This window comes from Strix uralensis, chromosome 4 (genome assembly GCF_047716275.1).
Source record: "Strix uralensis isolate ZFMK-TIS-50842 chromosome 4, bStrUra1, whole genome shotgun sequence".
Taxonomy (NCBI): domain Eukaryota; kingdom Metazoa; phylum Chordata; class Aves; order Strigiformes; family Strigidae; genus Strix; species Strix uralensis.
Genome location: NC_133975.1, coordinates 33,863,977 through 33,884,299, shown reverse-complemented (window position 1 = coordinate 33,884,299; position 20,323 = coordinate 33,863,977). Strand labels below are relative to the sequence as shown.

At 41.6% G+C, this 20,323-nt stretch overlaps 1 protein-coding gene across 1 annotated transcript in view; it reads right to left on the bottom strand.

The window, feature by feature from the left end:
- ZDHHC2 (zDHHC palmitoyltransferase 2) overlaps positions 1 to 19,992 on the bottom strand; it is a 38,287-nt gene extending 18,295 nt beyond the window's left edge. The window contains exons 1-5 of the mRNA XM_074866289.1: positions 19,729 to 19,992; positions 8,146 to 8,172; positions 4,887 to 4,981; positions 1,628 to 1,748; positions 639 to 708 (exon numbers count right to left, since the gene is read on the bottom strand). Coding sequence (XP_074722390.1) covers positions 639 to 708; positions 1,628 to 1,748; positions 4,887 to 4,981; positions 8,146 to 8,172; positions 19,729 to 19,900 — 485 coding nt within the window. The 5' untranslated portion in view covers positions 19,901 to 19,992. The remainder of the gene's footprint in view (positions 1 to 638; positions 709 to 1,627; positions 1,749 to 4,886; positions 4,982 to 8,145; positions 8,173 to 19,728) is intronic.
- Between the last annotated feature and the right edge of the window lie 331 nt (positions 19,993 to 20,323).

The following is a 20,323-nucleotide window of genomic DNA, read 5'->3' as shown; positions in this document are numbered from 1 at the left end:
CACAGGGACATCCAAGCTAACTGGAGAAAGATCAGAGAGAAAGAACGGCCGAAAGAAAGATTAAATTACAAAGTAATTAGACTTCTGGGGAATATGGAGGTGAACTTCCTTTTGTGTTAGACAAAAACTTTATTTTACAGCTTCAGTTAGAAACGGGGGATGCTTGGTTGTTTCTTTCCTTAAACAAAAATAACCTGCAAGTTATCCAATGAAAAATAGGATATTAAGTTTATTACCTCGGATAAGATGTAAGTGACATCATGATTAGATTGAGATGGGTAGTGATCTTTATTCAGATTCTAACAAAAGAAGCAAATTTTTGTTTATCAGGTATTTTTGGTTATATTGTTAAGGAAAGTTCTTTATTAATATTCATAATTTTTAACCATTATGTAAAGAACGTGTAAGACCATGTAATCCATGTTGGCGTCAAGAAAGCCATCAAATGAATTAGAGTAAGTTACAGACTTCCTTAGAAATAAGTAAATAAAAACTACATCTGAAGAAATCTAAGGAAAAAAAAAAAATCTTATCTGCCAAAACATTAAACCTGAAAAATCTACACATAAAAAAAAGCTTCTGTGTCAAGAAAAAAATCCATTAATTCAGAAAACCACTTATTCAAAATAGTTTCTTACTTGTCGCATACAGAACAGTGATGGCAACGATCTGGTTTTACAAGATGGCATCTGTCACAGTATCTGATTGCTAAAGAAAAAAGTTCCAAGGTTAGATCTCAATGTAGTTACACATTTTGATTCCTGAAGTCCGCGCAAAAGTAAATACTAGCAGCTCAGCCCAGCAGAACCCACAGGAAAGCATTTCAGCATGATCAGAAGCAGTTGCAAATACTGAAGCATCCTTTAAGTACTTGCAATGCTGAATCTAGCAGAGTGAACCCCAAAAGCTCAGTTTTTGCAATCTCTGCTAATCATGTTAATCAGCGTTTTTTCTTCCAAACCCCTCAGCTCTGCAAAACAACCAACAAACCAATAAAACCCACAAAACCCTCACTAGACAGAAAAACCTTTAAAGACTGTTCAACAATATAGCTATTTGAAGCTATTATTCTAACAGCTTTAATTTACTATATGAGATTATCTCTTAGACTTGCTTAGATAGCCATCTTTCACAAACTTACAATATCAGTGGGTTAAGATTAACTCTTAGTGTGGAAGAACTTTTGTTCTTGCAACTGAACAACCAGAAAGTAAACCAGTAAGTTTCTTATGGTGATTTATCTAGCTATACCTGACATGCAGATAGTGATTTTTTTTTAAAACCCATGAAAGAAGAAATCTACCCAGTTAAAGACTGCTACAGCCTCTTCTTCAGTTTGTTAGTATTACATGCTATTTGTTAACGTCAGTTTGCAAACATTTAGCAAGGCATTGTCAATCCACTTTAAAATCCTAAATAATATGCAGCAATCTACTTTCCAACAATCTTTCCATTGAATAGATGTAACTCCATAAAGCTACATTAAAGTTCTTGGGTCACTTTGTTATTTTATGAAGCATGAAAACCAGTTCTTCCCTACAAACCAAACCCTTGAAACTTTTTTTTAATTAGTTTAGGTAGTACATCAAGACACCTGCCTTCAGTGGTCTCCTGAACACCTATTTACCTCCAGACATTGTCCGTGTATAGATAGGAAGATCCTTGGCTGCCCGTCTTAAGACTTCTTGCTGGGATTCACCTCTAGGCTCCCTCTCTAGGGATTCTTTGTCTGAATATGATAGATGAAACTGGAATAATTTTTAAAATCAAAGATATGTTAGCAAATTTCAAGTTAAATACCTGTGGAGATGTAAAGAGAAATAAATATTCATTATATAAAGATGGATGAGCAGCACATACAAGGTATTACATCAAATAACTCACTGTTCCTAAGACGACTAATTTATTTCATGGCAACTGAAGACAAAATTTATATTACTTCTGATTTGGTATTGATGCAATGCTGAATGCTTCCAGAAGTAATAAGCGACACACTTCAAGAGAAGGATCAAGAACTTACCATTCCCTTGAAAGGTCAATTAATTTACTTCTGTAATACTAAATATTAGCTAGTGAATATAAGCTAGGGATGTCAGTTTTTAACTGCAAGAAAATATGCTACTAGTAATAGCAGAAAAGATAGCTTTATTTCTCTACTGGTGTCTGGCATTTTCCCTTTTGTTCTTTGCCGTTGCAGAGCTGCTGTTCTCTTCATGTAGGTGTTAGGATGTGTTTTTACTTCAGAGATTGACTGAGAGAAGGAAGAGACGGGTGACCTGTATGACAGAATAACCACTTCGTAACATCTTGCTGCATAAAGGCAACTTCTGTCACTGCCCAAAATGGCAATAACAAACATTGCTCTAGTTGAGAGCTAAGAGGGTAAAAAATTACTGAGACGCATGGTATATATGACGTAGTCCAAATTTCTTATACTCTAAAGTCCTCTGCAACACAGCAACATAGTCAGCTTTGTCACTGTAGCTCCTTGAAATGGGCAGATGCTGAAGTCTTTGGTATCTCTATTTGAGAAACAGGATACAAAATCACCTCTGAAAAGTCTGTATTTGGCAGAAAAAGTGGCTGTCTCTAACCTCTGCTAGAAACAGAAGCCCTCTGCACAGCATTTACGTCTAGAGAAAGGCTAGTCATTACAATAATACTAAATTTTTTCCTAAATGAAAGTGATGCATGCAAAACTAAGAAAGCAAGACAGAAACATACAGTTAGGAGCCTATTCTCACCTCCGTAGAGAAGGCACCACTCTACCTTCCAGACAAAGCTCACAGTTTTCCACCAGAAGCTGGAGGTTCACTGTTCAGCATGAGTTTCTCGGGTCACCTTTCATTTTCTTCCCTAGCAAGAATACATTCTTGCCAACACCCAAACTGATTTCTATCAGGATACATAGGATCGCTCACTGCAGAAACCTGTTTTGGAATACCTTTTTTTTTTTTAATGCTTCCTGTTTGATGTACACAGAGCTATTGCTCCATCATTTTCTATTGGTTCTCAGACTAGCCCTAAGTCTACAAAACCTTCCTGCCTGGAAACCATCTTCTCTCCCACCTTCATCCAACACTTGTATATAGCCAATATACGCAGGTACAGAATGGCACACACTAAAGTGAAGTTCCTCAAAATATCTTAAAGAGAAACTGCAGCTGGAACTTTAGTGCTTTTTATACACATAAAATGAAATAATCTTAAAAAGAAAAATACAGGCTGTGTGGTTTGCACCAGCTGCAGTATTAATGAAAGCAAAATACAAAAGCTTCATCTGTTTTTCAGACTTCAAATGAGTATTTGCTATAGTTGGTACGTCAGTTCAGTCGAACTGAAAATACATTATTTTACATTTACAGACTTCATCCTAGAAACTGGAAGCCAAGCAGTAGCTTAACATTACAAAATACCCTGATTAAATTTTAAGAATACTGCTCTAGTAGATTAGGAAAAAGACATGGAACAACAAAGGTGTCACTTACTGTCAGCAACGCTGTGTAAATTCAAACACAGAAACACCACACGCTGCTTTCTATTACCCAACTTCAATACTTTTAATATCCCATTTGAAGTTCTCCAGTAGCATTGTATGATGGCTTTGGAATCCCACTGTAATTACTAAGGGCTTGTCAAAATGTTTTGGAAGTCTTTTATTGGCATCAGCCCAGTGATTTCAAAAACCCTTCTAATTATCGCTACAGTCACCATATATATGCATATATTTTGCTATGTAATTATTAAATGAAATAGGTTTGTAATTTGTTTCACTCCTCTCTACCTGCAGTGTGAAATTCAAGATGCCAATCACTCTGAATTATTTACTTGTTTTCACAATTACATATCTTATTAGTGAACAAAAACTATTGAGAATCTCCACACAACAGACAGTAGAAATCACAAGCTATTTATTTTGTGTTGGCTTGGTAGTTATAGGAGCTAGAGTTATGAGTCCATGCCGAAACAAGTATTGGCTTTGTGGATATTTCAAACTCCAGAGCAGCCACAGCGTGATTCCTCTTGACCTCAGAGGTTGTGTGACATAGCACCTACTGAGGACTGTGGGGTTTCTGTACAAAGACAAGATGGAAGAGGCCAAATAGCTGCACTGGTTGTACTAAGCTGCATGGGGAGGATTTTCATCAAGGCTATTGACAGTTTTCTCTTTTTTAAATGTTAGAAAGAATGTGAAATTAAAACCCCAATACTGTACTAAAAGCAATTATCTTGAGGCTACATCATGCTGGACATGGTTTTGTATCTTAATATTCTCCAAGACAACTGGATCCTTCTTTAACACTTCTGTACTAGCTGGACTTAGACTTGGGGTATATATTTACTCAGACTTCTTTTCCATGGAGCTGTCCTATACTAGCTCCCTTCCTGCTTAGCCAGCCGTGGCTTCCCAGCATCAGCTCACCTGTTGTGTGCTCATGTCACAACCCCCAAGTTTCCTCATACCAAAACAGATGGGGCAGAAGCTTTAATTCAGAGGACAACAGACAGATGCTGACAGGCAATATAACTCTTAAACAGTGGGAAATAATTTTTTTGACCACATAAAAGTATACTTCCATGCAGAGATTTACGCTGCTAGTTCAAATAATATTTTTCAAGCAGAGAGGTTTTTTTCTTCTTCATAGCATAGATATTATCTAGTTTAAAAAATCTATTAAAAAATCTTTAAAACTTTGAGAAGGTGTTTTGTCTTGGTCATTACACTGTTTGCAATCTGACTTACTCCTATTAAGAAGCTGTAACTACCATCTGTGTTTTTCCACACAGTGTAAAACTACATGAGATCAGAGTCTGAGTTATTCAAATACTACGAAATCAGGCATTTGACTAGGCTATTTCAGAAACAAAAGTTAAGTTTATCTTACTTCTTTTGAAGGATTCATTGGTAGCGTAAAGATTGTTTTCCAATATGACCAGACGAACAGCATGAAAAATATGTGGTAAGCAACCAGGCACACAACTAAAATCAAAAAGGAACAGAATTAATACAGACCAGTGATATTATAGTACTTACAAACAGATGCTGTATGTATCACAGATAGTTACTCTAACAGATGTAAATACAGAGCCTCTGCAAAAAACTTTGCAACAAAAATACTGCGCTGCAACTTTACATGAGACAAATACAGACTGCGTGGGGAAAGTCATGATACAGGCTACACGTACTACAAAAGTTTGAGGGGAATGGTTAATAGCCTATTAAGAGTCCCATAATTATTTATCAGGCACTCTCTATGCATCTGTTAAATCCTGTTTAACTGATGAATCTCTGCTTTTTAGCTTTATAAACCATGTAGGGAGACTTTCCATGTAGGGAGCTGTGCAAAAAAAAACCAAACAAAAAAACCAACACACACACTCCTCCTCAGTCCCAAAGGAAATATAGCTACCTAAACAATGACTAGAGTGAGAGGAGTCTTTGAGTGCATATGCATACAATACCTGAGCAGGAACCATAACCAGTTAATTTGTGCTGCTAGATTTTTAAGAGGGAGGACAGTAGGGTGGTTTTTAAAAACCTGCGGGTTCTTTAAATTCACATGTTCATTCATTGCTTTATATTCTTCACAGACTGTGATTTATGCTTAGATTTTTTTAACAGATGCTAGTCAACATTTACCATGCTGAGTTGTTTTACTAGAATACAGAAGGTAACACTAACTTTTCCAAAGAGCCTGCCATGGACGGATAGGTGTTTCCCATTTAAAAGCTCTCGCTGTACTAAGCAATTCACTACAGCAAATAGTAAATCCAAAACTTGTATCCCCTGATTAACTCGCTCTAATGCACAGAAAAGTATTTTCTTGGATTTTTCTTCCTTGGGCAGAGAAAGCAGGAAATAAAGGACAACCAGGACAGCAACAGTGAAAAATATTATTTTCCTGTTGTACGGATGAACTCATATCATAGAGAGGTCAAGGTTATACAGAAGCGACACAGTCAAACAGTCTTTATACAACTTCTATAAATTCATAAGGTTGTCAAAAAACTTCATAAAGGAAAACTTGTTTACTTTCACTACACAATCTGAAATATTGCCCTCATATGGTTAGCCCATGTTTTTATATATGTAATGCTATTCAGTGCTAGAGCATTTTCCATAACACATGCATGACGGTGTGTATAAATAAAGGAACAGTAGCCCAGCATGTTCTTGTAATTTTGCCTCAAAAGTAACACTGAATAAGTGTTTCTGGTGTTGAAGTTTGTTTACTCAAAAAGGCAGCAACACAGTAAACATTTATTCTTATCCACTAGGTAGTTAAAAAATAATAAACAAAAGCTAACAAAATCTGAGGAGCAACACTGTACAAAGCTTTTGGGATGACAGGGAAAAAGAGCCATATGCCATGTCTATAAACTAAAAAGTCTCATCAGTAAGTGATAGAACTGGACTCCACGTCAAGCACAATACACTAAATGACCATCTTGTTATTGCACAAGCATCTGGTAGAAACAGCCCACATTTTTATCAGAACATTTCTATTAATCAACTCTAAAAAAACCCTGATTTACTCAAACAAAATCAGTATTTTCTTAAACAACAGTATATTCATGGCATAAAATGAGGGCAAGGTAGGGCAAGTTACATCAGTTCTGTACTCTATGCATTTACTAGTCTGCATCTGTATTTTATTCTTGTGAGAATAATGGTAACTGTGGTTGATAAGAAAATTCCTTTTTCATACATTTAAAAAAAATACTACTGGAGGAAGACCAAATTTTAGCCTAAAGACATTATCCCATGTTTCCCCTTTAAAGTCTGCACAAGACTTCAGCTCTTGTTTGCTCTTGCACCTCAGTTCTCCAACCCGGCCCAGGTCCCAACCAGTCGCTTCTCCCAGGTGACCTACTCACCAGTTTCCACGCACCGCAGTGGAGACCCTGGGCTACCCAGTTGCTCCACTGGGTCTGGGGGTGTTCAGAATCCAGCACAAGAAACTCAACTCCCTCCAGACAGAAAAAGAAGAGCTGCTTGCAGCTCCCTGGGCAGAAATCCTTCTATTTTACACTCTTTCTGAAAAAAACCCAAATGGCGTATCCCTTGCTTGAAGGCAACCCATTTACAAACAGTTAGGATAGCTAGAGTTGCCTGGAAATCTGCAGCAACCTGTAGTAGGGGTGAGCCCCTTTTGCCCAGTTTTCACTCCTGACAACACTTAGGGCAGAAGTACAGCTAGGGTAAATTTCTCCTGACTGGCTGTAGCTCACCAAGGCGTTGGGCAGCTAAAAAAAAAAAAAAGGACATTTAATGTTCCCCAATGTATTTTACTGATAATTCTAATGTGCTTTGTAAGGAATTACTAACAACACACTTGTCTCCCCCCCACACACAATGGAGCAGCAAGAAACTGGAATTATTGCAAAGTCTGAGGTGCTGAAGTTTGCAGATATGCTTATGCACTCATATGGGGGAAGAGATCACTAAACTGAAAAAATTTTTCAAGCAAATGTTTCTTAATTGGTAAACACCTTTTCTAAGTGAGGGTGTAGCCAATGACTTAATAAAACCTGCTGGAGTTACACAAATGTAAAAAACACACAGTTCGTCTTCTAACCCCCAACCCCTTCCTCCAAAAGCTCTGCAGCTCCACACTTTACACTTCCATGTTGTGCTGTGGTATTAAAATAGCATCTGGAAAAACAATCTAAACATTTTACAGCCCCGGGGTAGGAACTCCAATTAATCAGGCAGCTTTATTATCTTCTGAAAAGGTTACATATCTGGAGGACTCTGTTTCTTCAAAGAAACTGGATAAAAAGAAACTGCAGAAAAAATTCACCTCCCGTTTAAGTATGTTGCACTCTGCACAATCATCTTTAGAAGTTCTGGTTTTACAAAAGCTTTCCCTGTTACGAATAAAAATCTTTAAAACCAGAATATAAGGAAAATTGACACTTCAGAAAGCCAGTAAGAAGAGTAAAAAGTTCTAATTTTTCTCATCTCTATTTGGAATGGCTAAAGCAATATTCAGGAACAGCAGGATGGTAAAATGAGCTGAGGAACACAAAAAAAATGCACTTATTTTAAACAGGTTAGATCCGTATCTCAATTCTACTAATAAACTACTATACTACCATGATATATGAATTCTACTTATAAACAGCTAATAAAAATCTTACCTTTTTCTCCAATATTTGTCATTGTCACTGAAAAATGAGAAAAAAGGAAAGAGTAAAAATGATGTTTAAATGATGTAATTGAATACTTTAAACTTTTGTTTATCAACCTAAGAAGGACAAGTAATCATCAAACCATACAAGCTTGAAGCCACACACTATCAAGCATTTATGCTGTGTACATTCATTACAAGAATAGGCAGACAATGCCAATTGCTTATAAGGTTTTTTTGGCTCCCATTCCCAGGCTCAGTTCCTGAGAACTAGCAGCACTTCCATCTATCTCAAGCTGCCCAAGTTTAACCCAAGAAAAGCCACCTCTGAAGAACAGTAATTTCTTTAACTGTGGTTGTACAGGCTTTACTGTTTACATATGTCCTGTTCTTGAGGTGGAGTGTCAGACTCCAGAACTGGTTTTGCCAGCAATACTCAGTGATACCTTAGATCTCCAAGGCATAAAAATCAAAAGCAGACAAAAGTTGCATTTCCTTTAAGAAACTGAGCGTGATGATTACATGATGTGGGGATAGTAAGAGAGTGAGAAAGCTGCAAGTATGTCAGGCATGGAGTGGAGTACACAGATATTATGTACCAGTCACCACATTTATGAAAGAGAATAAATCTTTTTCTTACACCTCTATTCCACTCTTGGTCACATTATTTTAAAAAAATAACCACCCAACAACAGATAGCGAGAACAGAAACTCCCAAGTGATTAAAGCCTCATGGTGCTCTTCCCTTTCCCCAAACCACTCCATCACATGTTTATCCATCCCAATTAAGCAGTCTACAAACTGTAATATTATCAGCACCTATGATTGCAAGCGAGAAGACACTAGCTATACAGATCTCTCATCTGCTCTTGTTTTCCCTATAAAAATGGCTGCACAAGGCTGGTCTTCAACCAGCAGGCACAAGGCAACTCCTACTGAAAGGCCAAGCAGCCATGCCATCCCACTTTGAAGTATTAAACTTAGGCTTGTCAATACAGTGAAAGTCACTATTTAAATATATTTTGCACAATGCAAGGATGTACCATGGGACCAGTGCTGCTCAACACCTTAACTAATGCTCTGGAAGAGTGAACACTTAAGTATACAGATGACACCACTCTGGGAACACCAGCTGATGTGCTCATGTGCAGGACTGCCATCCAGCAGGACCCAGACAGGCTGAAGGAATGGGCCAACAAGACCCTTACAAAATTCAGTGAGGGCAAAGGCAGAGTCCTGCACCTGTAAAGAAACAACCCCCTGCAATGATACAGCCCGGGGACTGCCAGGCTGGAGCTGCTCTGTGGAAGAGGCCATGAGGGTGCTGGTGGGCAGGGAGCTGAACATGAGCCAGCAGCACCGGGGCAGCAGAGAGGGCCACCAGCCTCGTGGGCTGCAATAGCAGGGGCACAGCCAGTCAAGTCAAAGGAAGCGATTATCCCCCTCTACACAGCGCTCAACAGACCACATTGAGAACACTGTGGGGCTTTGGGCCCCTCAGTCCAACAAAGACACAAGTCCAGGGGAGAGTGACTAGACTGATAGGGACCAGATCACTCATCCTCTGAGCAGAGGCTGCATGCCCAGGGCTTGTTCAGCCCGGAGAAGACATGGCTTTGGGAGGACCTAACAGGACCTCCAGGGAGGCACTGAGGAGGTGGAGCTGGACTCTTCATAATGGTGCAGGGTGGGAGGACAAGAGCCAGTAGGTATAAGTTGAAATGAGAGGATCAGATTTGCTACAAGGAAAAAAACTTTTCTATCAACAGAACAGTCGACCAGTGGAGCAAGTTGCCCAGACATGTTGTACAGTCTCCACCTCTGGAGCTTTTGAAGACTCAACCAGATAGAACTCTGAACAACCTGACTTGACCTCACAACTAACCCTGTTTTGATTAGGAGGTTGGACTAGATGAGCTTAGGTCCTCTCAAACATGAATTATTCCACAAGTTTATAATTATAAAATAGGTCTATTAAAATGAAGATTTGACTATAACTCTAGCAAAACGAGCATCTACCTTACCTGAGGGAAAACAGTAGCTAATCATGTTTATAAAGTTCTTCACAAAAACAGAAGGACACCACAGAAGTTGCATAAGCCACTATACAGAAAACTCTGTTCTGCCTCTCAGTTTTCTAGTTCAGCTAAGAGAAATGTTTAGAGCTTGACAAGCTAAATATCCGTCTAGACAACTGCTGGAGAGAAGCTGAGCGAACATGTATACACCCTTGACTCTGAGGAACAGAGATGCTGCAGTACAATAATGCACAGGAACTGTAAAATTGTAAGTAAACAGCCATCCACCAGGAAAAAAAGACAAGACATCTTTAGAGCTGATGTGTAATTTCAAAGTGCTGGAGCTCTCAGATTAGGACAAACTAGCCGTTACTCAAATTCCAATTTTCTTTCTCCACCTTGGTATGGTCAGCAAGGTATGCAGAAATTTTGTCAGTCTTTTTGGAATAACTACTCTCTGCTAATTAAAAAACCACAGCCAAGCATACATTGCAGAATCACCATTTCAAACTAAGATCTCCTTAACCAACCTTTCACAATGATTTGTAGTATTTTTCTCTCCTAACAAGGGAATGGCATAAAATATTGCGTGAAAGCAGCTGTCATCTTTTTTCCCCCCCTTGGATAAAATGTTTGAGACTTTTAACTTTTCCACACGTCTTTAAGTAAAGGACCAATACAACTAATAAATCCAAATTTAGTAATTTCTACCTGACTACAAGCCTACAGCTTTTCAAAATTTCTGTCCACCTCTGGGATGAAATGCACTCTTCAGAGTCTGCACCTGCTTAGTGGATCATCTTTTCAGTTTTTATGGTATCTAGCTTGGAAGCCAGATGTTCCTGACAGTCAGGAGCTGCAGACCGTGAAGGCTAAAACATAAGTGCCCAAAGATTTCCAGTTAATCCAAGCAGAGTGAGAACCATTCTTTTTTTCTGATACATCTTGTCATTTTAATCTCTTTTACCACCCAAGTATAACTCAGAGTTATTTCATACGCTCCTGAGTTGCAGCAGCTGTAAGAGACTGAATTAGAAGAGGGAAGGCTGAAGAGAGATTCCAGTATCTTCCATCTTACCATGCTTTTTTTCCTCACTTACTGCAACTGGTGTTTAGGTGGTGTCCTGGTTTGAGTGACTGCCGGGGTTTTTGGTAGCAGGGGAGGGGGCTACAGCGGTGGCCCCCTGTGAGAAGCCTCTTGAAGCTCCCTTGGCTCGAAGTCAGACCCGCCTTTGCACCAAGACTGAGACAGTTAATAATGGCAGCTGCGCCTCTGCGATAACGTATTTAAGAAGGGGAACCTGGGAGAAGTTGTGGAAGTTGTGAGGAGAAGTTATGAGGAGAACATCTGTGTGAACACCGAGGTCAGTGGAAGAACGGATAAGAAGGGGGGTAGGTGTGCCAGAGCAGAGACTCTCCTGTACCCCATGGTGAGATGGCAGGGCCGCCCCCTCTGCCACCCATGGAGGTCTATGGTGGAGCAGATGCCGATTTGTGGCCTGTGGAGGCCCCACACCGGGACAGGTGCCTGCGCCCGAAAGTGGCCGGGACCCTGTGGGAAGAAGCCCCCGCTGTTGTAGTTTGGCACGAGAAGGACTGCAACAGGTTAGGGTGACCCACACACCCATGGGAGTGACTCATGTTGGAGAGAGTTTGTGGAGGACTGTCTCCTGTGAGAGGGGGACCACGCTGGAAGAGGGGAGGAATGCCAGGAGTTCCGCCCACCCCAAGGCGGAAGAAGCAGCAGGACTGACTGCACCCCCCAGTCCCTGCCCCCTGCACCTCTGCGAGGGGCAGGTAGAGATATTGGGAGCAAAGCTGAGCCCGGTAATAAGGGAGGGATGGGGGAAGGTGTTTTCAAGATGTGGTAATGCTTCTCACGGTCGTACTCTGTCAAGTGTTGTTGCTGTTAGTGTCTAAATTTAGTGTATTAAATTTATGTTCTTTTTTTCTTCCCCTAACGAGTCTGTCTTTTGCCTGTGCCTTAAAGGATGAGATCATACCTCCTTGTCCTTATCTCAAGTTCCTGGGTCTCTTGCTTTCCTTCTTCTCAGCGCTGAGGGGGAAGGGGGGAGTGAGCGACTGCGTGGTGCTCAGTTGCCCTCTGAGTTCAAACCACTACACAAGGAGACTGGCTGTGCTGCTTAAAAACATCCCCTCTGATGGTGACACAGAGGAATAGACAAGATATCCAATAACCTGCAGCTTTTCACAAAGTGCAGTACTAGTCCTTCTGCTTATGCCTTTTTAAATCACCTTTGACAAAGACTCCCTGAAGGAAGTATTATGTGTGGGGAAGTAATGGACAAGCATCTGCAATACCACAGGACCAGGGAGGAAAGAGGGGGTTTGTTTGGTTTGGTTGGTTTTTTTTTTTTTGCACAAATGTGGCAGAATTGACCAGCAGAGGGGAAATTAAAAAAACCCACACCCTTACAAATCAAACTCTCTCTTAAATTTCTCTTAAAAATTAAACTTTCTCTATTTGTAGGATGACCACGATAAAAGACTTCTTAGGGTAACCACAAGATGCTTATAATTTTAAAATCACACCATTTAAGTGCATGGAAAATTATTTTCTAACATGAAAAAACCCTTATAATTCTGGATTTGATCAAAGAAACGTGTGTTATCTTCTCTACCTTCTGAACAGCACACAATATATTTATTTAAACCAAATTTTATATTTTTCAGTAGATTCAGTGATACAACTTTGATATATTATTCAATAATATTTGACCATGTAGTCTTCTGTGAATCATTCATACCAGTTTTTCTAGCAGTTTTCTCATTTCTCTTACAAGGGGTTATATTCACTGCTGGTAATACACAGAAAAGTAGGTCAGACTGTGCATCCCGTCATTAATAAATATCAGCTTAAATGCGGCAAATTCACTTCCTGGTAGTCAAATAGCATACAAATAGTAAGGGTAAAAAGCATTTATGCCTACAATGACTAAAATAAACACCAAGGACACACCAATCCCGGCTGTTAAGCCACTTCTACAATCTGGGGGAAAACATAGTAAAACCCTGTGAGAGAGGAATGGAATGATACTCCCATATATTCAGAGACAATTATAAAACCATGACCTGCCTTCAAGAAGTCATTAAAAAGTTACAGCTCTGCTCGCCTGAGATACCGCAGGGGCCAATTTCATTAAAAATCAGCCTTACACTGCTGAAGCGTCAGGATGCCATTTACAGTTCAGCACTAGCAGACTATCACATAATTAGAGCCTCTCTGTTTCATTACACAGCTTGCAGACAGTGCTCATCAGAATTAGGGATCAGGCTGGGACATATGCAGGACTTTGGCCAATGTAGATGCCAATTTCCTGAGCCAGAAACATCGTTCCCTGCTTGCCCTGAGCCACAGGCAGCCAGAAACAGCAACAGCACATTCAGTAGTCAATGCTGCTAAACAGCCTGTGCTTGCGAAAAACACAGTGACCGAGGACAGAAAGTTGTGTTACAAAAGATAGGAAAAAGTCCAGCATGGAAAGGACACCCAGAGAAGCCTGAGAAATTCATCCCACAGTTGCTGGTAGTTGCTGGGAGGAAGCCATGCAGGATTAGGAATGCTGCCTTGACAAGCAAAGAGGCACCACAGTATCTCAAAACTGCCTGCTACAACTCCATCACCAAATCAGTTTGCTAAGAAGAGAAGCCACATTGCTAGGCACTTTGCACTGGGTCTGACCTTAATCCAGTGACAGAAATTTCCCATTTCTTGAACTATGGCTCATTTTCTCTAGAAATCTTTATTCTCACTCACCCATGGAAAAAATTAAGTAGGCATCCATCTCCATATAGCTAGAGACATGGCAAGACACATGGCTACCACAAACCCCAAGATTCTGGAAGGTAAAATTTATGTAAAAAATTGCACTGGTTTTCTAACATTAAATTTTTCTTGACTTCTAAACCCTAAATCAAAGTTCCTGAACAGCAGATGTAATGGTTAGATTAGGGGAAAAAAAAAAAAGACTGGAGAAAGCAATTAATTTTTTAAAGCTTTGATGGAAGTGGATATACAAAATCTTGCTTCTGTATTTTATGTACATTTTTTAAATATTTAAAACTTTGAAATGGGAAAATACATATCTGATTCAGAGACTCTGCAGCCACATCTATAAATAGCTGTTTCCCTCAAACAGTTTAACATACTGGATTTGATGCACAAAACTAAGTATGTATTTTATCTTTATAGCATATTTGAAGCTGCAAAACACTGATCTACAGATGCAGTTTAACTCACCTCTCTGTACTCATAAAAGTGTTTTATAGTTGTGACGAGTTCTATCCTTGTCTGCAGTAGTCCCTTTAGAAAAAAAATCAGTGCTTGAAATAAAATCTACCTCTTTGCCAGGCAGAGCAATGATTCGCGTTACAAAAGTAACAGAAATACTTCTGGGAGATCTAAGGTTTGCATAAATAGTCATCAATAACCCATCCATTTGGATTTGACAGTATTTGTGAATGTTTTGATAAATTCATTTTAACCCTGTGCCCATCAAACTACATCACCGTCCACCTACCCAGCAGCAAGCTGCTATTTGATACCTTTTTAGATAAGGTCACAAGACCATTGCTTTTGAATTGAGTATGCCCAAGAACTGTTCTAACTTTCATCTTTGCAAACTTCCCATTTACTTTCCAAGTCCCAAGGACTATCTGAAGAGACTATTTGATCATGTAACTTCTTTTAGAGAAGTTATATATTCAGATCCCATTTAGCAAACAAAGAGTACATCCTGACAAATACATCCTATTCAAGCTATTTTATATCAAGCAGTGTTAAATCTTTAACTGAAGACACAATCCTATCTAATAGTTATTCCTTCACCACATACCTTATGTCTTAAGCCATGGCTTAAATTTCAAGGCACAAAACCTATAGGTAGTACACTAGGCACTACATGGAGATATAACCAGTCATACTTAACACAGACTTCAATTCTGTTTCATAAGCGGAGAATGGCAGCTGCCTCTGAAAGTCTGAGAAAGAAATCAGATTAAATTTGAGAAACGCAGAGGAGCACTGCTGACTAAAATTCAGAAGCCAATTTTACTTCAGCTGCCAGTTTTGAAACTTTTCTCAAAGTAAGCAGGGATCTCAGACGAGGAAAAAATGTGGTGTTTGCAAAATATGGTATAAAAATACGAATTTGCTTTGACCAAAGTCGTTTGCCACCTTAGCAGTCAATGTACAGACAGGGTATTTGACTGGTATTTTACAGCAGCCAACTGCAATGTTCAATGTACTTGTATTTCTATAGCCAAATGTAAGCTGTAGATGATTACAAGACATGAGCAGCAAGTACCATAAATCCTTTTGACCCACTTGGAGAACATACTAAGCAAAGAGCTCACATCCAGCTGACCAAATCTTGGGCCTCACCTTTTCTTCCTCTCCCCCCTTTTTTTTCCCTGCATCAGCTTCTATTTCCATATTTTCTGCTGCTTCTGATTCCCTAATGACACTGTGCCATGCCTACAGGGCACACATTAATTCTGCCTCTAAACTGTGATGAATTAAGCAGCTTTTTATCCTGCTATAATTCCATTCCACTGATGTTACAGAGTGAAAAACCTCAATTCAGCACTAATCAATCTGATCCTCCAGCAAAAATCTTTCATGATCGTTAACATCTTTAGCAACTGGATGTCATTGCACGTTTTTCTGTTCCATACTGAAGATAGCTGCAGGCAGATCCCAGTCACATATTCTACTCCAAAAACATAGACGTGGCTTATGAGCTCTCCTGACTGTATTGTTAATGAATGTCTTGTTGTCCCCCTCTTCAACTACACTGAAGTTACTTGTTCTTTTCCAAATCAGGCAAATCATTCACCAGGTGGCAATATTTCCTCCCTTTCCTTTCAATGAAGTAGTCAGGAAATGCTTACTGCTTGTTTCTATGTGCCACAGTAAATCTGTTTTCATTCTTCAAAAGTACAAATTCAAGCTGCATTTTTGGACAAGATTACCTGAGCAAGAGCATTATCCTTAGAATTAACATCAGTGATACGTAAAAATGGATTAAAACTGAACATACACAACCAATTTCTATTTATTGGATAACCCTTTCAACAGCACAGTTGATATTTTCACTAAAAACATGTCACAGCACTGTCAAATTTTCACATTCTCCTTCTTATAAGCAACTCCAAATCATGAACTGCCAGGAAAACAAAACAAAACAGAAAAACAGAAAGGATCTCAACCTCTGAGTTTGTAAAGAACATTTCTGACAAACAACTGTCAGAAACTGCAAGTAACTACTGGTTCTGCCTTACCCAAAGCATGGTGTGGATGACTACTCTAAGTCCCTTATAGTTCTACTAACCCACATTAGAGATACACCTAAGAAAGAAGACATAAGAATAATTATTTTCTTTGCATATAGTTTACTGAATCCAGTATGTATTTTCTGAGTACAGACACATGGATGCAGAAGCTGGGGGAAAGCATTCTGTTTGCACTTCATGTTACTGTTGTTCCATACAACCTAGATTATAATTTCAGTAGCTTCGGCTATCAAAGTTCAGTGTACTCATTGTACATCGCATGTATTTCCTCATCTTTTTTAGAAGAAGAACAATAAATCTGTAACCCTCAGGTTTTCATAAAGACACTCAAATTTTTTTAAGGGAAGGAATACTTAAAAGCCCATTAATTTTAAACACAGAGGAAGTTATTTGGGGGAAGAAGACAACTACTATTGCCAGACAGGGGTTGTGAGATGACAATACTGGCAAAATCAAGAGAATGGAACTGGATTAGAGAGAAGCAATTTTTAGTCAGGTGTTTTGTTTTAAAACCCATTCTTTTACACATTTATCTCTTGTATTCTATAACCAGCAGGAATAATATAACCATTTGTTAGTGTTCAATACCTTTCTCCTTTTCCTTAAAGTTTAAAGCAGCACAAGCACTTAACTGAATCCACTAATAAAAGAGACAGAACTCTAGACATGGTAATACTAAGTTAGAAGTTGTGGATTCCTTTATCTGTTTCTAAAACCTTTTTTTGTTTCTAAAATGCTATTTAATAATATAGCTACTCAGCTTTAAGGATGAAAGGGATCATCTTAGTAGACTTTTTCTTTTTTTTTTAAAATATAATGTCCCTCCTACAACAGTTGAAATTGCAAAAAACATTCAAAATACTACATTTGAAACACTTTCTCATTACCAAAAGCTCAAATAAACCAGTTACAACTATGCAAAGTCCTTGCTAAGTCCTATTGCACAATGGTTAATGCTGTTCCCTGTACGTTGTCGGTAGCATCAATGACAGTAAGCTGCAGTAAAATAAGCAGCTATGTATGTCCTCTTCAGCAGTCAGTGCTGCAGGAATAAAAGATGCACTGAGTAGACAGGCTGGCTTCAAAGCGCTGAAATGCTTACAGTCTATTTCTGCTGTTGGCTTTCGTTCTCAGAGTTGTTAGCTATTCCTTCTGTTGTTTACACTAAATATTCATTAGTAAGACAAGACATAAGTTTATTTTATCTTAATATGCCAAAAATGAGGGGAATCATCCAGATATAGATAAAAGATGGAATTAGCGGAAGTCATGGACAACTATTATGCTGAATTCAAAAACTGGTGAGACAGGCAGAATGGGGAAGGGGGGGGGGGGTGGGGTAACCAAGAAAAAAAAAAAAATCACCTTTGTCCATAGAAAGGAATTCAGTAAGAGATGTTTTAGCAGAGCCCAGGATTCCATCTTCCTCCCCTCCCATCACAGGCCTTTTGCTTCAAGTGGTTCTCAAGGAACTATGGTACTATAGCTTATAGTTTGAAGCAAGTTTCAAGCATGCCATTTCCTTAAGAAGTAACTGCTTTCAGGTAGGCTAAAACCCAATCCTCCTCTGTTATACAGAATTACACAGAAGAAAAAGTACAGTAGATGAAACAGTAATGCCCACATCAAGCCTACTGTACTGTGTAAGCATCATGGGGCCGTGTACGTCAGGACAGATGTTAACTATAGGGTCACCTTCCCCTGAAACATCCTTGCCCTCCTCATGTCAGCTTACAGCTCTCCTTTTCCAGGCTCGCCCAGTCAACTTCTCCCACACCCTTCCACACAACTTGCTTCCTTGCACAGGAGGTAGACACTTCAGTCCTCCTCTTGGGAGGGCACAGCAACTCAAGTCTCAATTTCTCATTGAAATGCAGCATTTAAAACTAACAGATGTTAGTGTAAAAAAGACATAAAAAGCCCACCTCCAATATAGGAACCACACCAAGTCCTGATACCTCCCTCCAAAACAGAGGTGCTAGGCCTGGCAATCATTTTTTGCTTAATGTTTCAACAGCTCAGCCAAGTAGCTGTAGGACAAAAATTTTATCACAGTCTTCTGTTAACAAAAAAAAAAAAAAAATCCAAAATTAGGTACCAGACTGCTGAGATTTTCAACATGAACAGCTGAAGTCTAGCAAAGTTATACAGATATATAAACACACTCAGCTTGAGTTGGGTATTTTCCCCAAGCCACTGTTCCTTAAACAGATGCTGAATGACCAACGGTCACTATGAACCTGACCTACAGTAGAGGGGGAAGGGGATACAACAGCTAATTTATATTCCTTTGTGCCATTATTATAATACTGTTCATGAAACACCAGTAGACCACGCATTACGTTGTTTTCTACAAGATATACTGCAACAGAAACTGAAAATAAATCAGGCGAGCCTAGCAAGCTGGTCATTTAATAAATCCTTCTGGCTCGACTACTCAAATTCATACAAATGCTCAGGTCACACCCAACCTCCAGTATGCGATTAATTATTTGCCTAACGCTAGGCAAGAGCCAGGACGCCCGGCCAGGATGACTCCGGAATGAACTGCTGGCTGCCCATGCCAGAGGCCGACCAAGAAGTTGTGACAGCCCGGCATTTTCTAGGTGACCGAAGAGTGGCGTGGGGAGACTCGGGGATCTTCTGTCCCCGCTTCCGTGTTAGCTGACAGGAGACCCTGTTTTTACAGATACATGTATGTGTATGCGTGCTGTCACGCAGTGGGAGGAGAACAAAGGGACCGCTAACTTTGCTCAGGCCGCCTGCACAGGGACTCTCCGTGTCCCACGTTCAGGGTTGGGGTGTCCCACGCTGTGCACGCCACGGAGGAAAGCTCACGCCCGTGAAAAGTCCCGTGCGATCGGCTCCCTCCTCGCGTGGAAGGGGAAACCACGCGCGACCAGGTCGCACGGGGGGGGGGGGGGGGGGGGGGGGTGCGACGGACACAAGGCAGAGCGGGGAGGCCAGCACGACCCCGGCCGGCTGGGGGGGTCCGGGCCGCGGGGGGCGGCTCCGCCAGCCTCCAGCCCGCCCAGCCCGATGCTGCGGCGCGTCCCCGGCCCGGCCCGCGGGCGTGGCGGCAGCTGCCAGGGGCGGCCCCGGCGCCGAACAACAGACAATGCCGCCGCCCCCGGCCCCCGGCCCGGCGGGCGCGGGCGGCCGCGCTCTCCCCGTAGGGGCAGGGCCGGCGGCGGCGCCCACCCCCGTCCCCGTCCCGCGGGAGCCCGTCGGCGCCCCCGGCCCGCCGCGGTGGCACTCACGCAGGCAGAGCTGGGTGACATAGGCGTAGTAGGACCAGCAGAGGATGCTGGAGATGAAGAGCACCGGCACCCAGTAGAGCAGCCGCTGGCAGCGCCGCCGCACGCCGCCCCAAGTGCCCGCCGCCCCGGCTGGCAGCGGCGGCGGCGGTGCCGCCATCTTCCCGCACCTCATCCCGGCCGCTCGCTCCGGGGGCCCGGGCCCCGGCCGCGCACCCCGCCGGAGCCCGCCTCGGCCCCTCCCTCCCGCGCTGACAGGGCTCTCCGGCAGGGCCGCTCCTCCCACCGCCCGCCCGTCGCTCCCCCCCGGGCAGGGCCGGGGGAAGGGCCGCCTGCTCGACGGGCCGCAGCGTGCCGCGGGGTCGGGGCGCCCCGGGCCGGGCCGGGCCGGGGACTCGCCGCTCGAGCCGGGGGCCGGTGGCCGGAGCAGCCGCGCTCGTTACAGCGGGAGTGACGCGCCTCGGGCGGCCGGCACGTGCAGCAGCGGCCGGGCGTTCCGTGGCCGGAGCCGCCGGTGACGTGTGCCCCGGGGCAGGCCCGGCGCAGCTGCCTCCGGCTTTTCCGCCGCCGCGCCAGGGGCGGTGGCACTGAACCGCCC